This window comes from Panthera pardus, unplaced genomic scaffold (assembly GCF_024362965.1).
Source record: "Panthera pardus isolate Hobbes unplaced genomic scaffold, ASM2436296v1 HiC_scaffold_6, whole genome shotgun sequence".
Lineage (NCBI taxonomy): Eukaryota > Metazoa > Chordata > Mammalia > Carnivora > Felidae > Panthera > Panthera pardus.
In genome coordinates this window covers 137,583,091-137,602,358 of record NW_026526991.1, presented here as the reverse complement: position 1 = coordinate 137,602,358, position 19,268 = coordinate 137,583,091, and the positions used below count along the sequence as shown (strand labels likewise).

Genomic DNA, 19,268 nt, shown 5'->3' with positions numbered 1-19,268 from the left:
TGGTCGAGCCTCACTCGGAGCCGAGAATGTACGATCAGGCCTTTATTTAGCCGTACAGTCAGGGCAACCCAAGTATTAGTCATCCTGACATGTGCTCCAGAGGGCCGCACACCCATGAGTCCTGGCAGGGATCCCATCTGCTTCCTGCCGCCTCCCACACTGCAACTCTCTGCAAATCGCCGGTATTTTTACTGCAGTTCTAGAAAGTTACTTAACATGCCTCATCTGGGGAGGCATTTAAACTTCCCCTCCCTAATTATAAAATTAAAAGCCAACTAGTGTAAACCCCGTACGTCTAGCAAGATGAAGATCCGCTATGAAGATCCGCAGCGAGCAAGTGGAAACCAAGAACTTCCTTAAACTAGGAAGGACGTTAAGGAGCTCATTCCTCCGGAAATTTCCATAATCCCAGAGCCCCTAGTTCTCTGGACAGCATGTTGATCTCACCCCGCCTCTACTGACTCTTAATACGATCTGGAAAATGGGCTTGCACGTGGACCAGTTGCTACGAATCTCAGTAAGACTGAGACTAAGATCTGAAGGTACCCACACAAAACACTTCTGAAAACTAAAAGCTGTTGTATTTTCGCACAAGCTACGTTTAGGACATCCTGCTGGCCCTAAAAAACAAACACGTGAAATCAGGTGACGATCATGTAAACAATCTTCTTTTTGCCCTGTTTTACTGGGCTAATCAGTGAATACATATTATATGTATTTTTTAATTTTTAAAAAATGTTTATTTATTCTTTGAGAGAGAGAGAGAGAGAGAGAAAGAGAGCATGAGCGGGGGAGGGGCGGAGAGAGGAAGACACAGAATCCGAAGCAGGCTCCGGGCTCTGAGCTGTCGGCACAGAGCCCGACGCGGGGCTCGAAACCAGAACTGCAAGATCATGACCCGAGCCGAAGTCGGGTGCTTAACCGTCTGTGCCCCCAGGTGCCCCGGTAAATATACGTTTTATATAAAAGAGTGAGTTGAAGGCGAGGGTGTGACTCTTGGGCCGGCTGCCTCTCCTGTCATTTCTACCTTCCTCCTCCTACCATTTCTGTATCAGATGCCTCTCAGCTCCCAGGACAGGAAGAAGCCACAAGTCAGCGGGGGGGCGGGGGTGGCCGTCAAGGTTGCACAAGGGAGATTTCCCAAGGAGGGTCAGGGTGATTAATAGAACAGGAATCTGTTTCGACACCCTCACAGCCCCGCCCCACCCCCCCAAAAAAACCACCAGACTCGAGATGCTGATAAGAATTCTTTTATGTTATTCCAATAAAAAATACATTCATACAGAAATATAACAATCTTGCAAAAAACAATTTCAAATAAAATCTTGTAAAACAAAATTTTACAAAAATCTTACAAAGATTCTTTAGATAACAGGGTGCTTCAAAAAAAAAAAAGAAAGAAATTTCACTAATAGAAATTTTTTTAACGTCAAGCAAAAAGTTTCTGCTTGATTGAGGCTCAGTTATCACCTGAACAGAATGTAATTCTTTCCGTACTTGCTTATTATGAAAATTACAGGCATCAACACATATGGCATTGAGCCCCACCCAATCAAACAACTCCATGGTGTTTCGTAAGCGAGACAAGCCAGCGCAAGCCGTTGCGTTTTTTTGTTGTTTTTTTTTTTTTTTTTCCTTCTTCTTCTTGCCTTTTTTGTCTTTCGTTAACCTTCTTGCTTAATGGAATTGTTATGGCTAAGCAACAGAGCAGGGCCAAAAAAGGAGTTTCCCAAAACCCAGCAAATCAAGCGCCTGGATTTGGAATTGCCAAAAGAAAAGTGCATTTTTCCCCTCAGCAAAATGAAATGAGTTCTTCAGGTATGTGTATTCATCAGCCCAGATTTCAAAACAAAACAGAACAAAACAAAAAACCAGTTATGTGAGCTTTCATCACTGCTCATTTCCAGGAAGATCAAACAAAATACCAGGCCAGCCAGACTCATATGTATATATATATATACATATATATAAAGACAAGATCCACACCCACAAGCCAGCAGCTGGATGAAATATCAGCCATGCTGTGGTATGCCAATTCGGGGAAATGACTCGTTGGAAAAACTGGAACAATCTATTTGCTGGAAAAAATAGCTTCATCTGCATAAAAAGTATTCTAAAAAAGAATCCCTGTGACTAGCTTACTCTTAGGTTAGATGTTCTAATAAGGCTGAAATTCAAAATCAAAACCTTGGTGTGTCTGAGACCAATTAGTGGGCTAGCATTCCCTCGAGCCACTTTTGAATGGCCGAAGGTCTCCTATTCTGGACCTGCCAATAATGACGAGCGAAGTCAGCAGTCTGGGAGAGATCTGATGGCAAGAATCTGTAGCAAATCATTAAATTACAGATAAAGCCTTTATAAAAGTTATAGTTTTCATTTTTACCTCCTTTATGGCCATTCTGAAATATCTCTTCACAGGCTGTGGAATTTTCTAGCTAAACATTCTCAGTTCTCCTTAAAAAAATATTTATATATTATCTATATATATGTATATATATATATATATACACACACACACGCACACACACACATACACACACACACATACACATACGTTACACACAAATATACATACACAAGAATTCCGCCCACTTTTTAAAAAAAGTAATATACTTTCTGTATTACCAACAGATACATGTGTGGAACTTGTGCCTTTTAAGCAAATACATTAACATGGTTTTTTATACTTCTGTGTCTTTAATATGCGTGACAACGTTACATATTAAATACAGCCGGTGTGTGATCTATACACAATGGTTGTGCAAAGTCTATATGAAAGTCTCATGGTGGCAGAAATGGTCTGATTTTCCAATGATCCTGTTTTCACTTTAACACTGACAGTCAAGTTGTCAAAACATATCGCGTAAATACTGACTTGTTTGGGGAGTTTTATCTCTCCGTTTGTCTTGGTGAAGGAGGACTTTTGTACGAGATTCGATTTTCTGTATTGTATATTGATACAGTACAATGCCAGGTGAAAAAAAGAGCCTTAATAAAGCATGCATCACCCATACCCCTGTATGAGACCCCCCCGCAGAAGGGCCACTTGCATAAGGCACCATTATTAAGATCTACAGTGCATTAACAGCTAGAAAACCAGAAATTAGTCCTCAAGGCATAAATAAGAGAAACTTAGCTGCATGAGAAAACAGTTTCGAAGCTTTAGTGGTTTTATCCACCCAACTGAGAAAAACTTTAGGTTCTGAGTCTAATGGAACATTAGACTGGCAATTCCCAGCCCTAGCACTCGATACCCAACGCAGGCCCAATGCCTTCACAGGGCATCACGAAATTCTCCAAAAAGGGAATTCAAATTCAGAATCATTTAAAAAATAATCCTATGCTGCACAACTGCCTTTCTGAAAGGGAGTGTTACAAAATCGAAGGGGGAGGGGGGGAGGATTGTGTATTGCCAGGCCCAGATGGCTAGGGATCGCCGAAGTTGACCAACCACACGTTAGCTGCTCAGTAACCGGGATCGACATTGCAGTCCTGATTGAAGAATGGAAAAGCAGATAGTTCCCCAGACCATGCATTACTTTTTGTCTTATAAGGAAAAGTTATCGATGTGTTATATTTGTAAATACACAGCTTAGACGACGGGTAACACATGAGCTCCTGTAGCCGGTAAACAAGCTACTTGACACATTGCACGTTTCATAGCTGCACCAGACACCGAACGTTCTCTCGCACGGGAAGGGGCTCCCCTCCCCACACCCACTCGCCACTCGGGGGTCAAGACCACCCACTCCCGCCCTCCGTATGTTCCCTTCTTTTTTTTTTTTTTTTTTTTTTTTTTAGTTTTTATTCTAAGGCGCAGACCCCACCCCCTAGGAAATGTTTGGTGGTCATCTCCTCTCGTGGTATATACTCCGCACACACAAAACATTCAAACTACGCGTTTGCTGCCTCTCGCGGCCTTGCCACCGCGAGGGAGAAGCCTCGGCCTCATCACACAGTCAGAAATAGATCCTCCACAGACAGGCAACCCAACCGGTAACATTCTCAGTGCACATGCTCACGGCAAGGGCTTGGGGACCACTCGGAAGGCAGGTACCGGTGGTGAGTCGGGGCCACCCAAACACCACACACCGCGGGTGCCCTGCCGCTTCTGACGTGACGTGGTTCGCCCTCGAGAGACCTTCCCAGTAGAGGTCCTGGAGGCAGCTGGGTGGGGTGCAAAATGGCATGCTTTGGCTGGAACACGCACCCTCCTTCCACGGCTGTCTCTCAGCCTGGAAGCCTTTTAGCCCGCAGGATTCGCCGCTCTGCCCCCTCACAGGTGCCTCTTCATGTGCAGGGCCAGGTGGTCGGACCTGGAGAAACACCTGCAGAGCAAATCGGCATCCAACACGTTAGGTGTCCGCCTGCGCTGAGGCTACAGACCTGCGGCCTGGCCTTCGCCCCGCCCCCTCCGGGCCCGGCCTCGCCCCGCCCCCCTCCGGGCCCGGCCTCGCCCCGCCCCTCCGGGCCCAGCCTCGCCCCGCCCCTCTCCGGGCCTGGCCTTCGCCCCGCCCCCCTCCGGACCGGGCCTCGCCCCGCCCCCCTCCGGGCCTGCCCCACGCCCCGCCCCCCACCCCTCCCGAAGGGAAGTGGGGATCCACGGAGTCAGGGAGACTCATTCCCCGGACGTGAATGAAGGCCTCCACCCAGCTCTGGGGAGCACTTCACCCGACCTCACTACCCACCCTTCAAGTTCCAAGGGTCACAAAGTATGAATGAAATCACTCTAGTCTCACGCGCACAGAACACAGTTCTTCCTAATTTGGGCAACTGGCATCTTACAGACGCTTTAAAAAAGTCCCAGGCTGAAATGACAAATGCCATCTCGGGACAGGAAAATGCCTGCCTTCTGCACCGCACGCCTGTTCCTCGCTGGCATTCCGCGCCCCTGCACTTTGGGAACACATACCTGTCACAGTGAGAACATTTAAAAGGCTTGGCACCAGTGTGCTTTCTGAAGTGTCTGGTTAACTCATCGCTTCTTGCAAAACGCCACTCACACCCTTCCCATGAGCATCTGTAAGGCTTTTCTCCTGGGAAGAGAGCACACGACAGGCACACCGTGATTTCACTGAGCAGGAGGAGGTGTGCTGTGACCGCGCACAAGGAAGGGGCTGGAGGAAAGTCAGCTCAGGGGCAAGCCCAGGGGCCAGCCTCCTCGGGAATTCAGTCCCCCTTCAATTAAGGACTTAGGGAAGGAGCCCGCACTCCAGGGGATACCCAGGAGCCCCCTCCTGACCTAGCCTTGGGCCATGTGACGGTAATCAGCGCTAACGTGTAAGAATGACAATTACTCAGACTGGCGAAATAGTTCTGGGCTGACGTGTCAGCCCACTGGACCCACAGCCCTGGCGGGGGCAGGCTTTTATAGCTCTCTCCATGGAAACGGTTTCTCTCAAGTGCTTATTTTGTTCCTTACTCACTTCCCTGTGGAATGAGGCTTTGTAGTTTCCTCCGGGAAGCGACATTTCTCCAAAACTGAGGTCATGAGTTTCTGGGAAACCCCATCCTCAGGCCTTCAAAGCACTTTCTAAATGGCCATCCGACGGCCAGGCTGTCTTCACCCGTTGGTCAGACAGCAAACACGAATTCACTACGAGCACTACCTGAGGGTAGTGAAGGTTCTGCCACGACCTGTCCTCAAGTGTGACGCCGGTCAGGACAGACGGGGACTCGGGGACCCTGACTTGGGGGCTCCGAGGTCCCTGCCTCGTCACAGGGTGGGTCGGTTTACGCGACTCCATCCACAACATCCCTCCCGCCTCTGGAGCCTGTGTGATTCTGCCCCCGGTCACCCCAGACTATCACGGTAATTTCACATGCGACTGTCATCTAAGTTGTGGTCTTCTGTGACAAAGTCTTTTTTTTTTTTTTTCCCAACTGGTTTCAGAAAACAAAGGCCACGTGATACACAGAGAAATTCTCAGGAAGTACCCACACATCAGTACTGCCTCCCACGTTGCGCACTGGCCAAGCTCCCGTCTCGCAGCAGCACGGCTGACACCGGCGTGCTCCCCGCTGCCCGGCCACCCTTTGTCCCCACCCCAGGAGAAAATCACGGGCCGCTCCACGTGACGGTCTGCACGGATGCCGCAGACCGGGCACCGCGGGCCTGGATGGGCGGGGAGGTTGGAGCGAGTGAGGGGTGTGGGGTGTAGGCAGAGAATGGGATTTACCTCATCCGGGTAATCTCAAAGTGTCAACCGTTCATCGGGCACACATGTCCAGTCCTTCCGCTCCTACTCTGTCCTCCCCAGAGACCCAACTCTTTTGGGGGAGGCATGAGGTGAGGACGCGTCCGCTCGCCGGGGCCCCGGCCCCCTCCCAGGGCTGGTGCGATTCAGCGGCGCCCACCAGCGGCCCACCTCCCGCGTGGCAGGAGGGACTGACCTGTGTGAGTGCGCTGATGAGCTTTCAAGTGCGAGCTTTTGGTGTAAACTTTCCTGCAGCCGTTAAAGTGGCACCGATGCACCCTCCTGCGGCCATCTGGGGATGCGTCCCCGCTGCCCTTGTCACCCGGCTTCCCCGCAGTCCCACTGCGCACCTTCCCGGGAGGGTGCGGCTCGCCTGGCACGCAGCCCCACAGGTGAGAAGCCTCCCTGCTCAGTTCTGGAGAAGAAGGGGGTGTGGAGGTGACGGACGAGCTCAGGGTCCCCGAGCCGACCAAGACTTCGCCGATGGGGTCGGAGGAAAACTTGGTGGTGGGGGACAGTTCCTCGGAGCTGTCGGAAGACTCACTGCTCACGTCCGAGTTGAGGCTGTGGGTCTCCACGTTGTAAGCACAGCCGGGGCTGTTCAGAGCATCCTCGGGGGGAGTGGAGGAAAGCTTCGGGTCCGGATCCTCCTTTTTCTCCCGAGCCAGGATGATTTTGGTCCACAGATCTTCCTGGCTGTCGAACTTGATTTCGGAGGCCGACACATAGCAGGGCTCGCTCTGGAGGTAACGCTCCAGCTCCAGGCAGGTCTGTGCGAAAGGAACCACAAGAAGGCACGTGATTGTGACGACTGAAAATGGAACCGAAAGCAAGTTGCCAAAAAACATGCAGGAATCAAGGGCAGGTAGGCCGTGGCCGTGGCCGTGGCCGTGGCGCTGTTCGAATCGCGTCTCTAGGAGAGCGAGGGGGAGGCTGTTTCTAGGAATGGATATGCACTCGGAAGAAAGACCAGAGGTGGAGCCTCTCCTGGCCTTCCCAGGTCGGACCTGTGGCCACAAGGACTGATGGTCACGAAGCCATTTTGGTTACAGTTACCGGTGTTGACGTTACTAATGAGTTTCCGTGAGCCACACAAAGAAAACCGGCCTGAGACAGTCCCCCCTCCCCGCCCGACAGGTTTAACCAGATTATCTGACAGTGTGGAGCACCATGTGCATGAAGGAATGCCCCGGCCGCCCTCCCTTCTCACGCACAAGACAGAAAGGCTGCCCAGCCCGCAATGCAATGTGTTCTGACATTGCGTGTGTCTGTCTTTAGAGACACAGCTGAGAGCACAGGGCCACGCTCGGCCAGCAGGCGCAGCCCGCTGACGGTCTGTGTTCGGGGGCATCAGTGGAGCTGCAGACGAACCACCCCATTTCCTGCACAGCCCCGACCCAGGAGGCGCTCAAAGAATGCCATTCCCAAGTGCAGGGGCCGTGCTCACCCACAACTTTAATGACTTCCACAGTGGTCCGAGAAAAACAAGAGCTTCAACAACAGGAGTGGAGAAGTAGTTCCAGAATGGCCATCTGCTATTGTAAAGAATGCAGGAGGGGAAATTCCTCCCCAGCCCTGCTGGGAGTCCCACAATGGACAAGAACTTTATCTACTGGCCAAGAGTACAACTGTATGAGTCATCACTCTGTTTCTTTCACGCAATGCCAAAGGAGACTTCCTTTTGAAATTCTGATCAGCGGCCAGAAAAGGACCCGGTTCAAACATACATGCAGGTGTCACGGACAGTGCCCCTCCCCAGCCCCACAACCAACCTTTCAAGAAGCTACAACTGCCGAGAGAGCAGCATCCCCTCTCCCCACCATCTCAAACTTCCTAGCCACTGGAAAAGAAAAACGGTAGGAAACATTTTAGGATTACATCGTGTCCGCCCTTATCTCTACTAGGATCAACTGCCTGGGTGCCCATATAAGGCTGTCCATACAACTGCATTTCTACAGATTTCAGTTTCTACAGCAAACTCTGCAAATCACGTTCAGGACCCGCAAAGCCTACCCAAAGGGCTCGTGCTTGCTTACTGAGCAAATGTGCCTGCTAGAATATAGCACATACCCTTCCCCCTCCCCACGGATTCGTCACATAGCCAGCATGAGCAAGCAAAGGGGGAAAAAAAAACATCATTGTTTTCTCTTTACCCCTAAAATCAGACGTCTGAGTTACAGGGCATACTAGGTGCTCTAAGGACAGACACCAAGGGCTCCAACTGATGTTCCAGAGAAAAAGGAAAGCACATTTACTGAGGTCGTGCTAAACTTTCATAATCTGGCTAATTTAAAAATCTCCATTATGCCGATCAGCCCCAGGGACCGAAACGCAGCTCTCTCTCCGAGAGCTTAAAAGCCTCTGAAGGCCACCGGGAGCTCAGCCTGGCTTGGGGCCCAAATCCCAAATGCCCGAAGGAAACTACTTAGATCAATTTCAATCACGTCCTGGGGAGCAGCTACTTTAGGAGGAAAAGGGGGGGAGGGGAAAGGAAGGCAGAACGGGGCTGGGAACGATTAAGCAGGCATGTGAAGGTTGCAACACTTTGCATTTCATCCCCTTTAAAAGCTTTCTAGGCTTTGAAACCCACAGAATATATTTGATCTGCTAATTCACTTAGTGACAAAAAGCGAACAGCCTAGCAGGGGCAGAGACAGCCCTGACCCCTCCTTCTATCTTTTTAAAGACAATGGGACGAGTGTCAGAGTCTCCTCTCTCCCTTCAGGCAATCCTAACAATTGGGGGGGGGGGGGGGTAATAACTTTCTTAAATGTCCAATGTCAAAAATTCCAGTTCCACTAAAAAAAAAAAAAAAAAAAAAAAAAAAATGCCGGAAACTAGGACTCTTCTTCTCAAACTCAGACTTGAAGCAATTTGGACGGGCTCATTGTCATATGACTGATAAGTCACTGGTTGTGCAAACATTGTTGGCTCTTTTTTTTTTTTTTTTTTTCCTGGTCAACAAAAGAAGCAGGTAAGAAAAACAAGACAGATCCAAACACATTTTAAGGATTCCAAAGAGGAAAAAGACACTGGAAATGGCCCAGTAGAGAAAAAGAGCCGGTGGATGTGTCCCTGGTGACATTTTTAATTAAAAAAAAAAAAAAAAAAAGAGTCTATGTACAGACACCAAAAAAAAAAAAAAAAACCCCAAAAAACAAAAAACAAATCCAAAAACAAAAACAAATTCCCCATTAAAAAAAAAAATACCCTTGGCAGTCCATGCAAGTTCATATGACAAGATCCAGCTGTGGAGTCTGGAGCTGGTACAAACACCAAACTTCCGCCAAGGGCTCGGGCCGGGATCAGGCCGCGGGGCTGGGACTGCCCTCCGGAGGATGCAGTCCAGGAGCCCCACAAACGGGCGAAAACAGTCCGAGAGGCGACGCGCCGCTGCGCCCCACTCATATGACAACTCCGCTCCACGCCGTGAAAGGCCCCTTTTAAGTGCCTTCCGCACGCAGGCAGCAGAAGTACGTTTTAGGACTAATTATTTCAAATTTTTGTTTTTAACGTACCCAAACCATTGAACAAGAAAAAAAAAAAAAAGAAGAAGAAGAAGAGGAAAAATAAATGCACCTCCAACCACACACCATCCTGGCCGTGCGTGCATGCACTCCCTCCTCGGTGCACCGGGCACCTGGCACACGAAAATTCCAATTTACCTGTTGCCAATATTCCTCCAGGGAGGGCAGCGCCGAGAAGTAACCAGTCTCGTGCACAATCTGGAGTTCCTGGAAGATGCTGCACATTGGGAGTACATCCATGTCGGGTTGGAAAAGACAGTCACTGCTGTTGTGAAAACAGGGAGGTGTGCGGTCTGGAGTCGAGAGCGCAGCAGCCGTGCCTGCAGCGCCGGGGAAAGTTTCATGCAAACTCAGTGCACAGCAATTAGGCGCCGCGGGTTCGGATCCTGCCGGAGCCCAGAGACGCGCTCGCGAGCCCACACAATATTTGCAAACACCGGACTGACTGCAAACGTAACCCCTGCAAAACTTCCCTATTCAAAGCTCCCTGCCAGCCTCCCCCTCTTCCCCGCCTGGCTCCCCCCACTCCCTCCCCCCCACGTGACTCGCCCGCGCCCGCCCCGTGCACCGCCCAATCACGCTGCGCCCGGCCCGGGGGCTGCGCGCCGGTGATGTCAGCTGCGGCCAATGGCAGGCGGTGACTCACAGCGGCCCCGCCTGGCGTGACCGAGCCTCTCCATCACAGCCCTCGCCATTGGCTCAATTCGAACTTCAGGCGGCTCTGATTGGGAGGCGTCCTCGCAGGCTATTTTTAGCAGGGTATATAAGGCGCGGGCTGCCGCGCGCCGGAGGAGTCGGCGCTGGGAGGTGCGGGCCGAGCGGCTCAGTGCGCCCGCGGCCGGCCGAGGGAGCCGCTCCTCCTGTCCCCGGCCCGCGTCCCATCCCCCGGTCCCCGCGCCCCGGTGCCCGGGTCGGTCCCCGTCCGGGTCGCCCGGGCCCGGCGCTCGGGCCGGCAGTCCCATCGCCGTGCCCCCCCCCGGCCCCCGGTCCTCGTCAGTCGTCACTCAGGCCCCGTCCCGGTCACCAGGCCGGCGTGCTCGTTCCCGTCCCGCCTCCCGGACCGGTCACCTGGGCCCCGTCACCGGGTCCCCGTCCCCTGCTCCCCGGCCAAGCGGCTCCGGCGCCGCGGCGGGGCCGAGCGCAGCCAGGCGGGCCCCCTGTCCCCTCCGTGCACCCTCTTCCGACCTCGGGACCGCGCTGCTCCCCTCCTTCGTCCCCAGCTCCGTCCCTCCCGTCCCTCCCTTCCCTCCGACCTCTGGGCGCCCTGCCCCCTCAGGACCCTCTGTTCCCCCCGACCGCCTCCATCTCCTCTGACCCTTCTCCGTCCCCCCACCTTCGTCCTCCGCTGTCCCCTGTCCATCTTCTGTCCCGCCCCGTCAGTCTTCTGTCCACCGCCCCCCATTCTCTGTCCATTTCCTGTCCCCCCGTCAATCTTCTGTCCACCGACCCCCCATCTTCTGTCCCCCATCCACCTTCTGTCCCCCCATCCTCTGTCCCCCGTCCACCTTCTGTTCCCCCGTCCTCTGTCCCCCCATCCATCTTCTGTCTCCGCTGCCCCCATTCTCTGTCCCCCGACCATCTTCTGTCCCGGCCATCAATCATCTTTCCACCGCCCCCCATCCTCTGTCCCCCGTCCATCTTCTGTCTCCGCTGCCCCCATTCTCCTCTGTCCCCAGTCCATCTTCTGTCCCCCCATCAATCATCTCTCCCCCGCCCCCCATCCTCTGCCCCCGTCCATCTTCTGTCCCCCCCCGTCAGTCATCTGTCCACCGCCCCCCATCCTCTGTCCCCCGTCCATCTTCTGTCTCCGCTGCCCCCATTCTCCTCTGTCCCCCGTCCATCTTCTGTCCCCCTGTCAATCATCTGTCCACCGCCCCCCATCCTCTGTTCCCTGTCCATCTTCTGTCTCCGCTGCCCCCATTCTCCTCTGTCCCCCGTCCATCTTCTGTTCCCCCATCAATCATCTGTCCACCCCCCCATCCTCTGTCCCCCGTCCATCTTCTGTCTCCGCTGTCCCCATTCTCCTCTGTCCCCTGTCCATCTTCTGTCCCCCCTGTCAATCATCTCTCCCCCGCCCCCCATCCTCTGCCCCCGTCCATCTTCTGTCCCCCCCCGTCAGTCATCTGTCCACCGCCCCCCATCCTCTGTCCCCCGTCCATCTTCTGTCTCCGCTGCCCCCATTCTCCTCTGTCCCCCGTCCATCTTCTGTCCCCCTGTCAATCATCTGTCCACCGCCCCCCATCCTCTGTTCCCTGTCCATCTTCTGTCTCCGCTGCCCCCATTCTCCTCTGTCCCCCGTCCATCTTCTGTTCCCCCATCAATCATCTGTCCACCCCCCCATCCTCTGTCCCCCGTCCATCTTCTGTCTCCGCTGTCCCCATTCTCCTCTGTCCCCTGTCCATCTTCTGTCCCCCCTGTCAATCATCTGTCCACCGCCCCCCATCCTCTGTTCCCTGTCCATCTTCTGTCTCCGCTGCCCCCATTCTCCTCTGTCCCCCGTCCATCTTCTGTTCCCCCATCAATCATCTGTCCACCCCCCCATCCTCTGTCCCCCATCCATCTTCTGTCTCCGCTGTCCCCATTCTCCTCTGTCCTCTGTCCATCTTCTGTCCCCCCCGTCAATCATCTGTCCACCACCTCCCATCCTGTTCCCTGTCCATCTTCTGTCCCCCCTCGTCAATCTTCTGTCCACCACGCCCCCCCGTGTCCTTCATCCATCTTCTGTCTCCCCTGCCCCCATTCTCCTCTGTCCCCTGTCCATCTTCTGTCCCCCCCGTCAATCATCTGTCCACCGCCCCCCATCCTCTGTTCCCTGTCCATCTTCTGTCTCCGCTGTCCCCATTCTCCTCTGTCCTCTGTCCATCTTCTGTCCCCCCCGTCAATCATCTGTCCACCACCTCCCATCCTGTTCCCTGTCCATCTTCTGTCCCCCCTCGTCAATCTTCTGTCCACCACGCCCCCCCGTGTCCTTCATCCATCTTCTGTCTCCCCTGCCCCCATTCTCCTCTGTCCCTGTCCATCCTCTGCTCCCCCTTCTCTTCTGCTCCCCCCCACCCTGTTCTCCATCTCATCTGTTCCCTAGTCTCCTTCTGCTCTGTTCACTCCAGCCTGCCCCCTCTTTCCCTCCCCTTCCAACTCTGGGTCCACCCTCTCTTCTGTTCCCCTTGTCTCTGCCTCATCCCACTCAGGCCTCAGGCCCATAGTGCTGGTGACTCCTGGTTGTGTCGTGAGGGTCTGGAAGGCCTGAGTGCTGGGTGCGAATCGGAGTCCCCCCTTGTGACTCCTTGTCTGGCACACACATCCGTATGCCTGGGAAACCTGCAATTGCAGGAAAAGGGTCAAAATACCCAGAAGGCCGATGTTGGATCTGCTGTCTTTGAGTGGGATGGTTTAGGGTAACGTATAGGTTTTACACTCGGATTCTGTGAGAAAGAATTTGGCCTTAAAAAAAGAAATGCCTTGAGGTGCCTGGTGGTTCAGTCGGTTGAGCGTCCGACTTCGGCTCCGGTCGTGATCTCACAGTTGGTGGGTTCGAAGCCTGCATTGGGCTCTGCGCTGACAGCTCAGAGCCTGGAGCTGCTTCGGATTCTGTCTCTCCCTCTCCCTCTGCTTCTCCCCCACTCACGCTCTGTCTCTCTCTCTCTCTCTGTTTCTCAAAAATAAATAAAAGTTAAAAAAAAAAAAAAAAGAGATGCCTTATAACTGGATCTCAGGAAGGTCCCAGGCCTAGAACAGCATCCACATCCACATCATGTATTTGTTAAAAATGCAGTTTTCAGGGTCAATTCCCAAACCTGCAGAATGTGAAGCTGGGGGGCGGGGGCTGTCCCAGCCACTGTGTTCCAACAAGCCCGCTGCCAGGGATCTAGGACTTAGTGTCCATTTACTTGTTACCTACCACAAGGCCTTCATCCTAGGACGATGCCATCTAGTTCTAGTTGGAAGGCATCTGTTTATCTGGTAGGGCTGCAAACCTCAAGAACCCTCACCGAGGTTAGCAACTAAGCTTTTCCTCTGAATGTGCAAACCGTTTAAATTAGGGTGATGCTGACATTCAGTGTGTTTCTTCCCATATGAATTATGTCCTAAAATATACCATCATGTTCATTTTCAAGACAAATGCCAAGACCACAAAGAATGTGCATTTTAAAATTCAAAATGGAAAAGTGAATTATAACTAGTTCTTTCATTTTTGTCTCAAGATGGAGTTTAATGAACATCCTTTTAAAGTTTTTAAGGAATGGGGCATGTAAAAGAATTTCGAGAGGATTTTATGTGTTAGATTTTAACAGACTAGAATATACCAGGATTATGACCCTGGAAGGTTCTAGGCAGGGACCTTTGTATCAGAATCTAAAGTTAGAAAAGATTATTATCCACATACTGTACCTGTTACAGAGTCTGCGATGGTGATCCAGAATGAATTGATAAAAATTACCGTTGGCCTGCGTTCAGCTCATTTTACCCCGGGAACAAAGAGAATGACCAGCCTTCTGCAGGTGGGACCTGTACCTGAGTCTGTTTCCGGGAACAGAGATGCTTTGGCCTTGAACCACCCACAGGCTGAGCCCACCCTGGTGAACAGCAGCTGGTCATGTTTGGGAGATGGTTCCAAGAGCGTGGTTATATTGGGGATAGGACTTTCTCTGTCATTGGCCATCGCCAAAGGAAACAAGAGTCTGGGGAATATGCAGGTGACCAAAGCTGGCCTCCTTGGCAGATGGGGGAAATTCCAGCGAAGGGAAGGGCGTCCTCCCCGAATCAAGGTTAGGACGTGGCTGTCCGTGCAACGCGTACGGGTGTCGTGGCTATGGTGCCGGTGTACCTTTTGGACAATTAATTATTCATCGTTTTAATACTTTCCTTATCTACGTTCCCATAGAATGTAGATTTGTCCTTGTCTCTTGCACGCACTGACAAATGTGTCGAAGATTGTATAGTCTATTTTTAAAATAGTGAACCTAATTGGACCTGATACAGATACACTCAACATGGTAATTTTCAGCAAAAAGAAAAACAATAGTATAAAAACAGGATAGGTAGACTGATTTTCAGAGAGAATGAGTTCTGTGTCTTCCCCCTGCACCCATGAGCCACCCAGCACCTATGACTCACGCCCTGTGACTGGCCACGTATCCAGGAGGCAAGAGATACACAGGACAGGAGCCGTCTTAACAGAGGCGTTGCTGCTCCTGGTTCGAGTAGCTGTTCAGTGGGGAAGCAGTGTCTGCTTCCTGCGGGAGAAGTGTCTGTGTGGGGTCTCAGTGCAACTAGTCGCATCTGATTTCTAAACAGATCAGCCCAGAAGAATCAGAGAAGGCCAGAGTTGTTCAGAGGGGGGGACGTGTGGCATGCGTGTAGATGAAATAATGAAATAATGCATTAAAATCCCTGGTTTATGACAGAGAGTCGTTTAATGCTTTGAAGGTGATATTTCACTTATTCGGCGTCCGTCCGTCTCTTCCGTGTGTTCTTGATGTTTATTTTATAATCGCCCCTCCCCCACTTTTTTAAACGGATGAATGAATGGAGACACTAAAATGAACCCCCCTTTGCAGGTCACGTAGCCAACCAGACAGTGAGATCATGACCTGAGCCACGATCAAGAGTCGGACGCTTAACCGACTGAACCACCCAGGTGCCCCCAAAGTTTGCATTTTAAACCTAACTTTCAGCTTAAGGATTTGGGGATGATATACAAACTTTTGGTACTTCCTATTATTATTTTTTTAAAGCTTATTTATTCTGCGTGAGAGAGAGGCAGAGCGAGCAGGGGAGGGGCAGAGAGAGAGAGAGCGAGAGAAAGAATCGCAAGCAGACCCCACGCTGCCAGTGCAGAGCCCCATGTGGGGCTTGAACCCCCAAACCGTGAGATCATGACCTGAGCTGAAACCAAGAGTCAGAGACGCTTAACCGACTAAGCCACCCAGGTACCCCTGATCCTTCCTATTCTTTTAGATAATTTAGGTAGGGCTCTTGCAGGGAGTCTTATGAAGTTGTTCCAAAGGTCATTCCAATAACTCCCCCAATAATATTAACTGAGGATATGCTCTGTTGGGCAAAAGCTGCTTTTGTTTTATTTTGTTTTTGGTGTTATTACCAAAACAGCAGTTACTATATGACATGAAGGTATAGATTTGTTATTTATTTATTTATTTATTATTTATTTATTATCCTTAAAATGTTTATTTACTTTTGAGAGAGAGAGAGAGAGAGAGAGAGCATGAGCAGGGGAGGGGCAAATGGATAGGGAGAGACAGAGAGAATCCCAAGCAGGATCCATGCTGTCAGCACAGAGCCCCCATGGGGCTTGAGCTCATGAACCATGAGATCATGACCTGAGCCAAAATCGAGAGTTGCTTTACCGACTGAGCCCCCCAGGTGCCCCTCGATTTGCTCTTTAAATAACTATTAGTGCTGAGAAGAGCTAATAAGGAAAGTTCTCTCTTGATAGTTTTTAATAGATGTGCAACTTAATTTATCAACATATGGAATATGCTCAGTACTATGGCCCAGAGAGCAGCAGATGGGGAGAATTCGTACAGATCTAAGGCCTCAGTTTTAGTGGCCCTCTTTTTAATATATAGTAACAAACTCTGGGATGTTTGGGAACGGTGGGAAAATATGTTGCTATATATCAGAGTTTTATAGAAGGAAATGAAAAGAGGAGAAGAAGAGAAGTAACCCACGCTGGATAAATATGTGACCTATGGCAGGCACTGTGCTGGACGCTTTCCATGGTGTTCCATTTGGTGCCCACAGGACCCTGCGAAGTAGCTGTTATAATCAACAGTTGAAAAAAAAAACAAAAATCAAACTTAAAGCTCAGAGAAAGTGTGCAATTTGCTAAGTAGCAGGATGAATGTTTCATCCTGGTCTTTCTCGTTTCCATAGACGCCCGCAATTCACCTGCCCAGACCTTGTCAAGCGGGATTCTCACGCCAGACGGCGCACCAGGAGCCCGTGGCGAGCAGAGCTCTAAGGTGGCCGATGGACACCTGACCTGCACTTGAGCGCTGCCTGGTGGGCCAGGCAGCCCTCCCACATCACCTTCCTGGCAGCTGACTTGAAGTTTATCAGAAGGGAGATTATCTTGGGTGGGCCTGACCCTTAGGTGGGCCACCTTCTAATGTCCTTTAGAAGAAGGTGAAGCTCAAAGAGACCATTCAAGATGTAACTGCTCGGAAATTTGAAATGGAAGGGACACCTGTTTGACAAAGGGACCTGGGACACCTGTCCTGCCTGGCAGTGGCTGCAGCAACTCTTCACGGAGCTCTGGGCTCGCAGCGAGAGCGGAGTGTGTTTTCGGCTCAGATCTAACTGCTGTTGCAAGCGCCCTGTGCACCTGCGCGTTGGGACTTGCTTTTCTCCATGTTCCTGCTTCTTCCCCTTGGGCGGCCAGGAGTCCTTGCACCTGTCAGGGGAGGGTTGTGAGGTGAGGGAGTCCTGCCCCTCTCCTGGCAAGAGAATTCTGCTTCCCGGACTCTGCCCCAGCTCTGAAAGGGTTTGCTTCCTTTGAGACGAGGGTCTGGGAGTGTGGGTGGGGCTTCATGCCTTGGTTCCACTTGGGGGTGCGGTGGTGGGGGGGCAAGGGGTGTCTGCTCTCCTGCCCCGCCTACCCATCTCTCCCGTGAGCACCCAGTGGGGGCCTTTTGAAAGAGCTCACAAGTCAGCTTGTGTCTCAGGCTCCCATTTATTCCAGACTATCATCCCAGCCCACACTTAGGCCTTAACAAATTATTACAGTGCCACTGTTTTCTCCTGGGGTGGGAGCCTCTTCCCACTTTGCCAAAGGTGAACGGTGTGTGGCATGATTTCTCCTCACTGTGTCTGGTCACCTTTGAGATTCACTTTCTCTGGGGGCCTGTTGCCCTCTGGTCTTAAATAGGCCAAAGAAAATGAGGATTTTGTAGATTATCTGGCGTTTTCTTGTTACCAGGGTATAAGCGAGCAACGTTCTCCTATGACTTTCTTCATACTAGTCAGAAGCAGAACGTAGAGAAATCCAAATGGGCACAGAAGTTCTTCGACAAACGAAAGGAACACCTGAGTATACATATGGGTGGTGGGGCGGACATCAGCCCAATCTCACATCTTACACAAAAGTCAATTCGAGACAGATTAAAGAGGAAATGAAGGACTAAACAATAAAGCTTCCAGAAGAAAACATGGGAGAAAATCATCATGATATGAGGGTAGGCAAAGTCTTCTTGGACAAACACAGAAGGCCATGCCATAAAGAAAAAAAACTATTTTTTTTCTGCTTGACAAATTAGACTTCATCAAAATTTAAGAGTCCTTCAAAAGACACCACTAAAAACATGAATAGACCAGTCATAGACTGAGAGAAAATACTCTTGAAACGTGCATCTTGTGTTGAACAAGGATCCAGGGTATCTACAAGTCAATGAAATTTTTTCAAAAACATAAAAAATAGGCAGAAGATTTGAACAGATACTTGACTGAAAAAGATATATAAACGACTAACAAACACATAAAAATACATTCAACTTTGTCATCGGGGAAATATGAAATAAAACCCCCTAGAGGAGCTAAAGTTAAGAAGACCCGGAACATTAAGAGCCAGTGAAGATGTGTGGGGAGCAACCAGAACTTTCCTACTTGATTGGTGGAGATTGATGTGAAACGCTACAACCCCTTTTGAAAAGGTTCTGGCCACTTTTAATAAAGTCAAACATATGCCTACTCTGTGACTCAGCTCTCCCATCTTGTAGGCATTTAGTTAAAAGCCCCGGAAGAACATGTTCACAAAGAAATTTGTGCAAGATCATTCACAGCAGTTTAGCCATAATGGTCAAAAACTGGAAACTGCCAGGTGTCCATCAGCAGGAGCTGTGGTATTTCTATATCGTCTGGCACTGATGATCGGTACATGTGGCAACATGAATGTATCTCAGAAGCATTAGGCCGAGCGAAAGAAGCCTTGCACACAGGAATATCTACCGAGAGACTCAGGATACATTAAGTTCTAGACAAGGTAAAACTGATGTTTGGTTGCCTTTGGTAAACAGGGGTGGAGATTGACTGAGAAAGGACATGATGGAGTCCTCTTGGCTCTTGGTGATGGGTAATAATGGTGGGTAAAGGATGTGGATGATGGTGATGGTGATAGTGATGGGTGGATGCTGATGGCGGTGGTGGTGATGATGACGGTGATTGTGTTGGCAGTGATGGTGATGATGATGGGTAATGGCAAGTGTGATGGTGATGACAATGGTGATGTTGCCGGTGGTGATGGTGATGATGGTGTTGGCAAGTGATGGTGATGTTGATGGTGACGATGGGGATGATGGTGATGTTGATAGTGGTGATGGTGATGATGGTGATGTTGGTGATGGTGATGGTGATGATGGTGATGTTGGTGATGGTCATAATGGTGGTAATGGTGATGATGGTGTTGGCAGTGATGTTGATGGTGGTGATGATGATGATGATGGTGAAAGGGATGATGGTAATGAAGGTGATGATGATGGTGATAACGATGGTGATGGTGGTGATGATGATGACGATGGTGATGATGGTG

General features: G+C 50.8%; 1 protein-coding gene across 1 annotated transcript; it reads right to left on the bottom strand.

Annotated features, from left to right (window-relative positions):
* Nucleotides 1-1,234: 1,234 nt before the first annotated feature.
* KLF6 (KLF transcription factor 6) lies at nucleotides 1,235-10,199 on the bottom strand. Its single transcript, XM_019460900.2, has 4 exons — nucleotides 9,863-10,199; nucleotides 6,394-6,967; nucleotides 4,913-5,036; nucleotides 1,235-4,328 (listed from the first exon to the last, which is right to left on the bottom strand). The coding sequence occupies exons 1-4, from the start codon at nucleotides 9,962-9,964 to the stop codon at nucleotides 4,277-4,279; spliced, it is 852 nt and encodes a 283-aa protein (XP_019316445.1). The 5' UTR covers nucleotides 9,965-10,199; the 3' UTR covers nucleotides 1,235-4,276.
* Nucleotides 10,200-19,268: the final 9,069 nt, after the last annotated feature.